We start from the raw sequence: 12555 nt of genomic DNA, 5'->3' as shown, positions 1-12555 counted from the left end.
TGACCTTGGAGGGCTGTATCCGGCCCTCAGGCCTTAGTTTGAGGACCCACTTGAACAGCAGTTCAAGTGGTGTCAAACTGCATTCATTCTACATTGTAGATACACTCTTGGCTGGCACATCCAGTTAATGAAAGGGAACATTTTCTTCTAGGTATGTAGGAAAGCAAATATATAATATGTGTTTAATATTAGAAATACATACTTAATACATACTTAATATTATACAGTATATATTTAATATGTATATAGTATATATCTCATATTATAAATGTATAATATATATTTAATATTTTAAATTATATATATATATCTAAAGGTAAAGGTTTCCCCTTGACATAGTCTAATCGTGTCTGACTCTGGGGTGGTGGTTCTCATCTCCCTTTCTAAGCCAAAGAGCCGGCGTTGTCCGTACACACCTCCAAGCTCATGTGGCCCACATGACTGCATGGAGTGCTGTTACTTTCCCGCCTGTGCGGGAAATCTACTTACACATTAATCTACTTACATTTGCATGTTTTCAAACTGCTAGGTTAACAGAAGCTGGGGCTAAAAACGGGAGCACACCCTGCTTCCTGGATTCAGACCTTTTGGTTAGCAAGTTCAGCAGTTTAACCCACTGTGCCACCGGGGGGGGGGGGCGGGTCCTCTCTCCCCCCCTCTAAAATATTATATATACATTTTTAATCCCAGCATCTCGGTCACATAGTATGTCCTATAAGGTTTTAATGCAGACAACCCTGTTCTTTTTGTACAAACAGAATTCTGGGAAATGTAGTTTAGGAAGGCGAGGACCCCTGTGGCAGAGAATTCAAAGGACCTCACCCTAAACTACATTTCCCAGAATTCTGCTTGCTTTCAGAATACCAGGGCTGCCTGTGCTTTTTTCATAAAAAGACCATGACATCACAGTGGCCCTATGGAGAACCCTAAGATGCATTGACACATGCTCATTCTGCTATCTATGCAGGAATGGCCAAAGTTTGGAGGCAGGCGGTTTTGGAAAGACATGGCCTTTTTAGAGACCATAACCTTTTGGGAAATCAGAAATCTCCATAGCCTTTTGGAAGCGGGACCCTTCTTTAGAGTGGCATTCAACTATTTGGAATAATCATAACCTTTTTGTAAAGTATGGTCTTCCTGACAAGAGTTAAATACTCATTTGAGTAAATCTTCTCTTTAGTGGTAAATATCCACTAATATTCATGCAAGGCAAATTAGGTTTCTCAGTTCTCAGTCTCTTTGAACTGCTCAAAATATATAGCAGATCTTCAGAAGTGTTTTTTCAGTTGCCCAAAGACATCAACTCTCCTATAAAATATATTACTTTATTTAAACTTGTGCTCTCAAGAGACCAAAAAAGATGTAATCTTCGTTAAAAGTAACATAGTTGGTTTACTTACAAACTTCATGTATTCAGCATACAGCAACATTTCTTATTCGTTGAGAGTTTAAACAGTAAGTTCTCCAAAACATTCAGTTTTAGTATCTTCTCTGTTGCATACAGACTAACACTCTTTTCAGTCTAATACAGTGCTTCTCAACCTTGGGTCCCCAGATGTTTTTGGCCTACAACTCCCAGAAATCCCAGCCAGTTTACCAGCTGTTAGGATTTCTGGGAATTGTAGGCCAAAAACATCTGGGGACCCCAGGTTGAGAATCACTGGTCTAATACATTACTGAACATTGACTCAATAAAGACTAACTAAACACTGCAGCATACTGACACTATTTCTAAACTGTACTGCTTCTGATGCAAACTCGCTTCTAAAATGGAGTCTCAGTCCTAATAGTCCCAAATCTGGTCACATGGTCTGTAGTCCCTCCCACAACCCCCTAACAACATAGAGTTAAGGGAAAACTGCATATCAAAATATACATACAATATAGTAAGCAATCACAATTATACACATAACCAATAACAGTATAGGAGGCTTGTAGACGGTTGCTGTTTCCAACAGAAGTAGAAAAGAGAGTTTAGATCAGGGGTCCCCAAACTAAGGCCTGGGAGCCGGATACGGTCCTCCAAGGTCAGTTACCCAGCCATCGTTGAGGGTCAACCTGAAATGACTTGAAAGCACACAACAACAACAATCCTATCTCATCAGCCAAAAGAAGGCTCACACTTCCCATTGAAATACTAAGTTTGTTGTTCATTCGTTCAGTCGTCTCCGACTCTTCGTGACCTCATGGACCAGCCCACACCAGAGCTCCCTGTCAGCCGTCACCACCCCCAGCTCCTTCAAGGTCAGTCCAGTCACTTCAAGGATGCCATCCATCCATCTTGCCCTTGGTCGACCCCTCTTCCTTTTGCCTTCCACTTTCCCCAGCATCATTGTCTCCTCCAGGCTTTGCTGTCTCCTCATGATGTGGCCAAAGTACTTCAACTTTGGCTCTAGTCTCCTTCCCTCCAATGAGCAGTTGGGCTTTATTTCCTGGAGGATGGACTGGTTGGATCTTCTCGCAGTCCAAGGCACTCTCAGAACTTTCCTCCAACACCACAGTTCAAAAGCATCGATCTTCCTTTGCTCAGCCTTCCCTAAGGTCCAGCTCTCACATCCGTAGGTGACTACAGGGAATACCATGGCTTTGACTAGGCGGATCTTTGTTGCCAGTCTGATGTCTCTACTCTTTACTATTTTATCGAGACTGGACATTGCTCTCCTCCCAAGAAGTAAGTGTCTTCTGATTTCCTGGCTACAGTCTACATCTGCAGTAATCTTTGCGCCTAGAAATACAAAGTCTGTCTCGGCCTCCACATTTTCTCCCTCTATTTTCCAGTTGTCAATCATTCTTGTTGCCATAATCTTGGTTTTTTTGACGTTTAGCTGCAACCCAGCTTTTGCGCTTTCTTCTTTCACCTTGATTAGAAGGCTCCTCAGCTCCTCCTCGCTTTCGGCCATCAGAGTGGTGTCATCTGCATATCTGAGGTTGTTAATGTTTCTTCCAGCAATTTTCACCCCAGCTTTGCATTCATCAAGCCCCACACATCGCATGATGTGTTCTGCATACAAGTTAAAAAGGTTGGGTGAGAGTATGCAGCCTTGCCGTACGCCTTTCCCAATCTTGAACCAGTCTGTTGTTCTGTGGTCAGTTCTGACTGTTGCTCCTTGGTCCTTGTACAGATTCCTCAGGAGAGAGACAAGGTGGCTTGGTATGCCCATCCCACCAAGAACTTGCCACAATTTATTATGTTCCACACAGTCAAAGGCTTTAGAGTAGTCAATGAAGCAGAAATAGATGTTTTTCTGAAACTCCCTGCCTTTCTCCATTATCCAGTGGATATTGGCAATCTGGTCTCTCGTTCCTCTGCCTTTTCTAAACCCAGCTTGAACATCTGGCAACTCTCTCTCCATGTATTGCTGGAGTCTTCCTTGCAGGATCTTGAGCATTACCTTACTTGGAATGAGAAATAAGGGCCACTGTACGGAAGTTTGAGCAGTCTTTCGCATTTCCCTTTTTTGGTATGGGGATATAAGTTGATTTTTTTCTGATGGCCATTCTTGTGTTTTCCATATTTGCTGGCATATGGCATGCATCACCTTGACAGCATCATCTTTTAAGATTTTAATACTAAGTTTATATTTGTTTAAATTGTTCTTTAATTGTTGTATTGCTTTAAGTGTTTGTTTGTTTTTTTTTGCACTACAAATAAGATATGTGCAGGGTGTATAGGAATTCATTCATGGTTTTTTCAAAATTATAATCAGGCCCTCAGACAGTGTGAGGGACTGTGACTTGGCCCTCTGTTTAAAAAGTTTGAGGACCCCTGTCCTATACCTTTCATAATCTGGAAATGTGTAACATAAGCTTCCCTTCTGAGGTGTCAAAGCTGACATGAATTTCAGATTAATCTTCCCATTTAATCCCTCTTACATCTGCTTGGCCTGAAATTACCCTCGGGTTACATTCAATATTTTTATCCAAAATGGTCTTCTCCCTTTTTGTCTTTTCCTGCTCCATATTAGACCCCCCAGAGTCAATGGCACTAATGCAAGAGCAAGAAAAAGGCTGTGCCTGTCGAATGGATTTGCAAATATTTATTTGCCAAACAGCTGCCATATTTTGCTTTCACAATGCTGCATGATGCCTCATCCAAGAGTTTTTATTGGTATTTTATCTCAACTGATGCCTTACAGCTGTGTCGGCTTCACAACCAGCGGCCACAATCCTTCCCAAAGGAAGCACTTTGTGTTTCAATGGGAACATGAAGTGCCTACTTCAATCTTGAGAAACTGAAGGGGGAAATAGAGAGATAAGGGTTTAATTTGGGCTGGATGTACTCCATTTTTAAAAACTGAAATGCCATTGAAATGAGGCTCAGGCTCCTATTTATGTATTCAAGCACTTCTATGCAATTTCAATACTTTAAAAAACCCCTCAAAGCAGCTTGTGAGAAAAATAGACACAGGCACACCAACATGGAGGTAGCCGCTTAATTCCTACAAACTGTTGAATAAATGAAGTTGGATTCCACTTTAACTGTCAGTGCTGTTGGGAGTTGTAGTTTGATGAGGCATCGGGACTGGCGCTATCTGTCAGGGATACTTTGATTATGCTTTTCCTGCATGGCAGGGGGTTGGACTAGATGGCCGATGTGGTCTCTTCCAAATCTGTTATTCTATGTTGGAGGAAAGTTCTGAGAGTGCCTTGGACTGCGAGAAGATCCAACCAGTCCATCCTCCAGGAAATAAAGCCCGACAGCTCATTGGAGGGAAGGATACTAGAGACAAAGTTGAAGTACTTTGGCCACATCATGAGGAGACAGCAAAGCTTAGAGAAGAAAATTATGCTGGGGAAAGTGGAAGGTAAAAGGAAGAGGGGCCGACCAAGGGCAAGATGGATGGATGGCATCCTTGAAGTGACTGGACTGACCTTGAAGGAGCTGGGGGTGGTGACAGCCAACAGGGAGCTCTGGCGTGGGCTGGTCCATGAGGTCACAAAGAGTCAGAGACAACTGAACAACTATACTACAATATTAATAGTAATATTGTTTATAATATATCATATTATTATATACTATTATATTGTACTATCCAGGTTTATTCGATGCTTAGACCATTGGTCTTTCACATATAAGGCAAACAAATAAATATATGAAAACTAGATTATTAATTACAATATAAAATAAACCATTAAAATCCTATAAAACATTATATTAATATATTGCACTATATTATTTTACCACAATACATAATTCACCAGTATAGGTTAGTATTAGTATTATGTAATATATTGTACTAGCTGTCCCCTGCCACGTGTTGCTGTGGCCCAGTCTGTTGATTTGGAAAATAAAGTAATGAGAAAGTGTTGTTGTAATTTCTTTATGCTTGTGGGTAAACAGTATTTCTTGCTGTTTCTTTGTCAGTGTTGATGTGGAGAGTGTCTGGTTTGCCCACCCTGGAACATGCAACATATCATTGTCCTTCTTTAAGGGTCCCTTTATTTATTTATTTATTTGCTTTATTTCTATACCGCGTTTCTCAGCCTAATTAGGCGACTCAATGCGGTTTACACAATGTAAATTATCACAACAATAACAGTTAAAACACATCATACACAATAACAAAATACACAATTATTATCAATTCATGATGCCTCGATAACAAAGCAAAATCCATTCTCGTAATCCTTGTGCCATTCCTATGTTCAATTTTACCGTCTTCCTATGTTCAATTGCACTGATTAGCCAAACGCTTGCTCAAAGAGCCAGGTCTTAACCTTCTTCCGAAACGCCAGCAGCGAAGGGGCCTGTCTGATGTCAATGGGTAGGACATTCCATAGCCGAGGGGCCACCACCGAGAAGGCCCTGTCTCTCGTCCCCGCCAACCGTGCCTGTGACGCAGGCGGGACCGAGAGCAGGGCCTCCCCGGAAGATCTTAGTGTCCGCGTCGGTTCATAGGTGGAGATGCGTTCGGAGAGGTAAGTGGGGCCGGAACCGTTTAGGGCTTTGTAGGCTAACGCCAGCACCTTGAATTGTGCCCGGTAGCAGATTGGCAGCCAGTGGAGCTGGCTCAACAGAGGAGTGGTATGCTCCCTGAGTGCCGCTCCTGTTAGCAACCTGGCTGCCGAACGCTGGACCATCTGAAGCTTCCGGGCAGTCTTCAAGGGCAGCCCCACGTAGAGCGCAGTAATCTATGCGGGATGTGACCAGAGCGTGGACTACCGTGGCCAAGTTAGACTTCCCGAGGTACGGGCGCAGCTGGCGCACGGGCCTGAGCTGTGCAAATGCTCCCCTGGCCACCGCCGAGACCTGGGGCTCCAGGCTCAGCGATGAATCCAGGATCACACCCAAGCTGCGAACCTGCGTCTTCAGGGGGAGTGTAACCCCGTCCAACACAGGCTGTAACCCTATACCCTGTTCGGCCTTTCGACTGACCAGGAGTGCCTCTGTCTTGTCTGGATTCAATTTCAATTTGTTCACCCTCATCCAGTCCGACACAGCGGCCAAGCACCGGTTCAGGACCTGAACAGCCTCTTTAGTAGTGGGTGGAAAGGAGTGACAGAGTTGGACATCATCTGCGTACAGATAACACCGCACCCCGAAACTCCGGATGATCTCTCCCAACGGCTTCATGTAGATGTTAAACAACATGGGGGACAGTATTGAACCCTGCGGGACCCCACAAGATAATGGTTGTGAGGACGACCACACAACCACATAGATCAAATTTGACCACATAGATCAAATCTATGATACTATACCTCTGTGTGTGTAAATCTTAACTATCTATATCTATGTGTGGATGGCTCTTTGTCAGGAGGGCTTTGATTATGTTTTCTTGACCTGGTGAAGGGAGTTGGATTAGATGGCCTTGAGTATTTTGTGTTGGTCATGGGGATACAGTGTGGGAAGTTTGCCCCAATTCCATCGTTGGTGGGGTTCAGAATGCTCTGATTGTAGGTGAACTATAAATCCCAGTAACTACAACTCGCAAATGTCAAGGTCTATTGCCCCCAAACTTCGTCTGTGCTCATATTTGGGCATATTGAGTATTCGTGCCAAGTTTGGTCCAGATCCATCATTGTTTGAGTCCAGAGTGCTCTCTGGATGTAGGTGAACTACAACTCCAAAAGTCAAGGTCAACCACCAAACCCTTCCAGTATTTTCTGTTAGTCATGGGAGAACTGTGTGCCAAGTTTGGTTCAATTCCATCGTTGATGTTCAGAATGCTCTTTGATTGTAGGCGATGTTTTATTGTACTTTATTGTACTATTTTAATATGGAATGACCTTGCACTTTGTCGTACTTATATATTATCGTACTTTCATATATGCTGTAAACTGACCTGAGTCCCTCGTTGAGGTGAGAAGGCTGGTATAGAAAACTTCTAAATAAATAAATAAACTATAAATCCCAGCAACTGCAACTCCCAAATGACAAAATCATAATTTTTTGAGTGATGGTCACTCCTTGTGTTGTGAAAGAATTTTGTTGCCAAATTTGGTGTGATTTCGTTCATTGGTTCTTTTGTTCTTAAGGTACTCATTATGCACAGAGCATTTATATATATATATATATATATATAGATTATTATATCATAAGTTGTTGTTGTTCATTCGTTCAGTCGTCTTTGACCTCATGGACCAGTCCACGCCAGAGCCCCCTGTCGGCCGTCACCACCCCCAGCTCCTTCAAGGTCAGTCCAGTCACTTCAAGGATGCCATCCATCCATCTTGCCCTTGGTCGGCCCCTCTTCCTTTTGCCTTCCACTTTCCCCAGCATAATTGTCTTCTCTAGGCTTTGCTGTCTCCTCATGATGTGGCCAAAGTACTTCAACTTTGTCTCTAGTATCCTTCCTTCCAGTGAGCAGCCGGGCTTTATTTCCTGGAGGATGGACTGGTTGGATCTTCTTGCAGTCCAAGGCACTCTCAGAACTTTCCTCCAACACCACAGCTCAAAAGCATCGATCTTCCTTCGCTCAGCCCTCCCCAAGGTCCAGCCCTCACATCCGTAGGTCACTACAGGGAATACCATGGCTTTGACTATGCGGATCTTTGTTGCCAGTCTGATGTCTCTACTCTTTACTATTTTATCGAGACTGGACATTGCTTTCCTCCCAAGAAGGAAGCGTCTTCTGATTTCCTGGCCACAGTCTGCATCTGCAGTAATCTTTGCACCTAGAAATACAAAGTCTGTCACGGCCTCCACATTTCCCCCCTCTATTTCCCAGTTGTCAATCATTCTTGTTGCCATAATCTTGGTTTTTTTGACGTTTAGCTGCAACACGGCTTTTGCGCTTTCTTCTTTCACCTTGATTAGAAGGCTCCTCAGCTCCTCCTCGCTTTCGGCCATCAGAGTGGTGTCATCTGCATATCTGAGGTTGTTAATGTTTCTTCCACCAATTTTCACCCCAGCTTTGCATTCATCAAGCCCCGCACATCGCATGATGTGTTCTGCATACAAGTTAAAAAGGTTGGGTGAGAGTATGCAGCCTTGCCGTACGCCTTTCCCAATCTTGAACCAGTCTGTTGTTCCGTGGTCAGTTCTGACTGTTGCTCCTTGGTCCTTGTACAGATTCCTCAGGAGAGAGACAAGGGGGCTTGGTATGCCCATCCCACCAAGTGGCCAGATACTGGTCAAAGGACATTTAATCAACTCTCATACTCACAAATTTTGTAATCTGCTTGTTTGCCTTGCTCTGTTAGAAATGTAATATAATTTGACTGGTTGTTCTGACACGACAAATAAATACCAAGAACTTGCCACAATTTATTATGATCCACACAGTCAAAGGCTACATCTCCTTCCAATCCCTTCCCCTTCGTTCTTCCTCACTCGAGGCCTAATCTCCGGCGGCGCCAGGGTTCTAGGGCCCGAGGCCTCCCTCCGTCCTCAAGGCTTTGGCCGCCATTTTCCCCGCTTCAGGTCACTGTGGCAACGAGGGACGCGCATGCGCAGTAGCCCTGCATTAGCCGAAGCGATAGAAGGCGGAGGCAGCCCTTGCGCATGCGTCCTTTGTGGCAGACGTTATTGAAGTGACATAAATCCCTTTCATATTCCCTCATTTATTCTTCATTTATACTACGTCTCCTTCAAATCCCTTCCCCTTCGTTCTTCCTCACTTAAGGCCTAAGCTCCGGCGGCGCCGGGGTTCCAGAATTCCCTGCCTACCTTCGCTGTCAAGGCCTCGCCCGCCATTTTTTCCTCCCAGGTCGTTATGGCAACGACGGACGCGCATGCGTACGAGAAGCAATAGAGGGCGGAGCCAGCCCTTGCGCATGCGTCCTTCGCGACTGGAGTTAGTAAAGCGACCAGAGCGGGAAAAAAAAGTTGAAGGGAGGGGGGCAAAATGGCGGCGGAGGCCTTGACAGCCGAGGGAGGCCTAGCATCGGGCGAGGCTTTTTTGGAGCGCTACCGAAGCCGGCTTCAGGCCCTGCGGCTGACTCCGGAGGCCGGCCCATGCCCGGGAGGGGAGAGCGGGCGCCGGACGGAGCTGCACCTGCTCTTCGACCAGCTCTTGTCCGAGAGCAGCGGGCCTGGAGCCCCGACGCCGGCGGAGCTTAGGCCGCAAGTGAGGAGGAAGGGGCTTGACCGGGAAGAGAAGCGGGTGGGGCTCAGGGCGCAGTTTCCCACACGGCATCTCTCTCTCTTCTTCCTGGCAGGGCGTTTGCGACTTGTTCGTCCAAGCTTGTCAGCTGGTTCAGTTGAATCAGGAGCATCTCCTCAACAAGGTCTGCCAGCTCATCCATCAGCTGCTGAACAGATTCCAGGTGAGGAGAGAAAGGGTGCCCAGGCTCGAGAGCGAGGGAGCGACAACTCATCATCACCATCATCATTATTTATTTATTTATTTATTTCGTGTGCTTATACCCCGCCCTTCTCAACCCCCAAGGGGGGACCCAGGGCGGCTTACAAAAGGCACATCTTGGTGCCTGCACAAATACAATAACATATAAAAACCAGCAATTAAATGGTCAACAATTAAAACAGTTAAAAGCAAACAGTAAAAACAACAATATATCACACAATCAATAGCCAATCTCAGACACAGCGTTCACCAACTCAGGGTTCATATTTCGTTCCACCTTGTCCAACTCTTGTCCATCGTTACAGTCCCTTATTCATCTGCCAGAGTGCCCAAACGCCTGGTCCCACATCCACGTCTTTAATTTCTTTCTGAATGAAAGGAGGGATGTTGCTGATCTGATCTCCCCAGGGAGAGAATTCCATAGGTGAGGGGCCACCACTGAGAAGGCCCTGCTCCTCGTCCCCACCAATCTCACTTGTGACAGGCAGGGTCGAGAGCAGGGCCTCCCCAGAGGATCTCAGACTCTGAGGTGGGACGTAAAGGGAGATGCGTTCGGACAGATACGCTGGGCCGGAATCGTATAGGGTTTTGTAGGTCAAAACCAGCACTTTGAATTGTGCTCGGAACTGGATCGGCAGCCAGTGGAGCTGACATAACAGGGGGGTGGTATGCTCCCTGTATGACACTCCGGTGAGCAATCTGGCTGCCTCCCGCTGGACTAATTGAAGTTTCCGAACAGTCTTCAAAGGCAACCCCACGTAGAGTGGGGTTATTATATTATTGACTAGTTGGGCTACCCAGCGTTGCCCAGGTTATTTGAAAATGTCATTTAAATTGTCCAACATGCGTAAGGTTGTGAGTGAACAACAACACACATCATGCCAGGTTCACCCGCAAAACTCCATCCCTTCACTTCTTAATTAGTCGCTCTCTACCAAGGTGCTCCGAGCAATTATTTATTTATTTATTTATTATTTGAACTTATATGCCGCCACTCCCCTGGGGCTCGGAGCGGCTTACAAGAACAGGGTAAAATCGAACACAATTTTAAAACAATTTAAAACAATTTAAAAACAGCAATATTAAAAATCAAAGGCCTGTCAAAACAGGTATGTCTTACATGCCCTGCGGAAAGCTGGTAAGTCCCGCAAAGAACGGACTTCAGGTGGCAGAGTATTCCAGAGTGATGGTGCCACTGCTGTGAAGGCTCTGCATCTGGTTGCTGTTAGACGCAAGGTCTTGACACTGGGAATTTCCAATAGATCTTGGTCCTCAGAACGGAGGGATCTCTGGGGTTGGTAAGGGGAGAGGCGGTCCCTCAGGTACATCGGCCCCAGACCATGCAAGGCCTTAAAGGTGAGTACCATCACTTTGAAAGTGATCCGGTGCTCAATTGGTAACCAATGCAGCTGCAGTATGATTGGTGTTATGTGGCATCTCATCAGAGTTCCTGCAAGAAGCCGAGCAGCTGTGTTTTGTACCAGCTTGAGCTTCCGGATCACCAACAGAAGAAGGCCAATGTAGAGGGCGTTACAGTAGTCCAGTCTTGAGATGACCGTAGCCTGGATCACCGTAGCTAGGTCGTCCCTGGACAGGGAGGGGGCCAGCCGTCTAGCCTGCCGCAGATGAAAAAAGGCGGTTCAGCTAACAGCGGAGACCTGGGCCTCCATCGTCAGCAGAGGGTCCAAAAGGATTCCCAGACTCTCTACCAATGATGACGGGCGTAGCGCCTTGCCATCCATGGTAGGCAGCTAGATATCCCCACTGCCTGGTTGACCCAGCCATAGGATCTCCCTCTTTGCTGGATTCACCCTCAACCTGTAAACGTACAATTTAAAATAGCATTTCACAATATAAAAACATTCAACATAAAACATTCAACAGTGACTATTTGGCAAATTAGGTCTGATTACTTAAATGCACAACCAAACAGCCAAGTCTTGAGCCCTTTTACAAAAGGTCGCAACTCAGACATTGCTCTAACATATGGAGGCAATGAGTTCCACAGAATTGGAGCATAGGTCGAAAAAGCTCTACGCCTTGTAGGTTCCAAATGTGCCTCCCTAGGGCCTGGTATGTATAGGAGATTTTCCTGGGTGGATCGAGGTGACCACTGATGGAGAAAAGGAATGAGGCGGTCCCTGAGATATAAAGGTCCCTGGCCATTTTGAGCTCTAAATGTCAGGATCAGTATCTTGTAAGAGATCTGATGTTCTATTGGTAGCCAATGCAGTTGTTGCAGAATCAGTGTAATATGGGATCTTATAGATGATCCCGCTAGCAGCCTGGCTGCCGCATTTTGGGCCATCCAAATTTTCTGGGTTGTTGACTTCAGAAGGCTGGCATATAAGGCATTGCAATAGTCCAACCTAGTGGTGACTGTTGCGTGGATTGCCATTGCCAATGCTTCCACTGAAAGGTAGGATGCCAATTTCCTTGCCTGGCGAAGATGAAAAAAGGCCTGCTTACTTATGGCAGTGATCTGGGCCTCCATCGTCAGCATTGAGTACAACACAACCCCAAGGCTTTTAACAGTGGCAGACGGAACCAGAGCTTCCCCATCGAAATCAGGAAGAGACTGGGTTAATTCTGGCGGCTGGCCGGGCCAGAGTATCTCAGTTTTTGCAGGATTCACTTTTAGTCTGCTCACTCGCAGCCAACTCATCACTGCTTCCAAACACAGCTTAAAGTTCTCAGGAATCTCGGTTGTCCCAGGTTCGAGACGCAAGAGTAGCTGGGTATCATCTGCATACTGGTAGCACTCTATGCCAAAGCTCCGCACCAGTCCAGCAAGTGGCCGGACGTA

The 12555-nt window shown here is 45.7% G+C and overlaps 1 protein-coding gene across 2 annotated transcripts in view; it reads left to right on the top strand.

Moving 5' to 3' along the window:
• Positions 1-9204: 9204 nt before the first annotated feature.
• HEATR6 (HEAT repeat containing 6) overlaps positions 9205-12555 on the top strand; it is a 36284-nt gene continuing 32933 nt past the window's right edge. For both annotated transcript variants that reach the window (XM_067472005.1, XM_067472004.1), the window contains exons 1-2: positions 9205-9512; positions 9604-9711. In XM_067472005.1, coding sequence (XP_067328106.1) covers positions 9291-9512; positions 9604-9711 — 330 coding nt within the window. In that variant the 5' untranslated portion in view covers positions 9205-9290. The remainder of the gene's footprint in view (positions 9513-9603; positions 9712-12555) is intronic.

This window comes from Anolis sagrei, chromosome 11 (assembly GCF_037176765.1).
Source record: "Anolis sagrei isolate rAnoSag1 chromosome 11, rAnoSag1.mat, whole genome shotgun sequence".
NCBI classification, from domain to species: Eukaryota; Metazoa; Chordata; class Lepidosauria; order Squamata; family Dactyloidae; genus Anolis; species Anolis sagrei.
The sequence above is the reverse complement of the archived record's forward strand: the minus strand, read 5'-3'. Positions and strand labels throughout refer to the sequence as shown.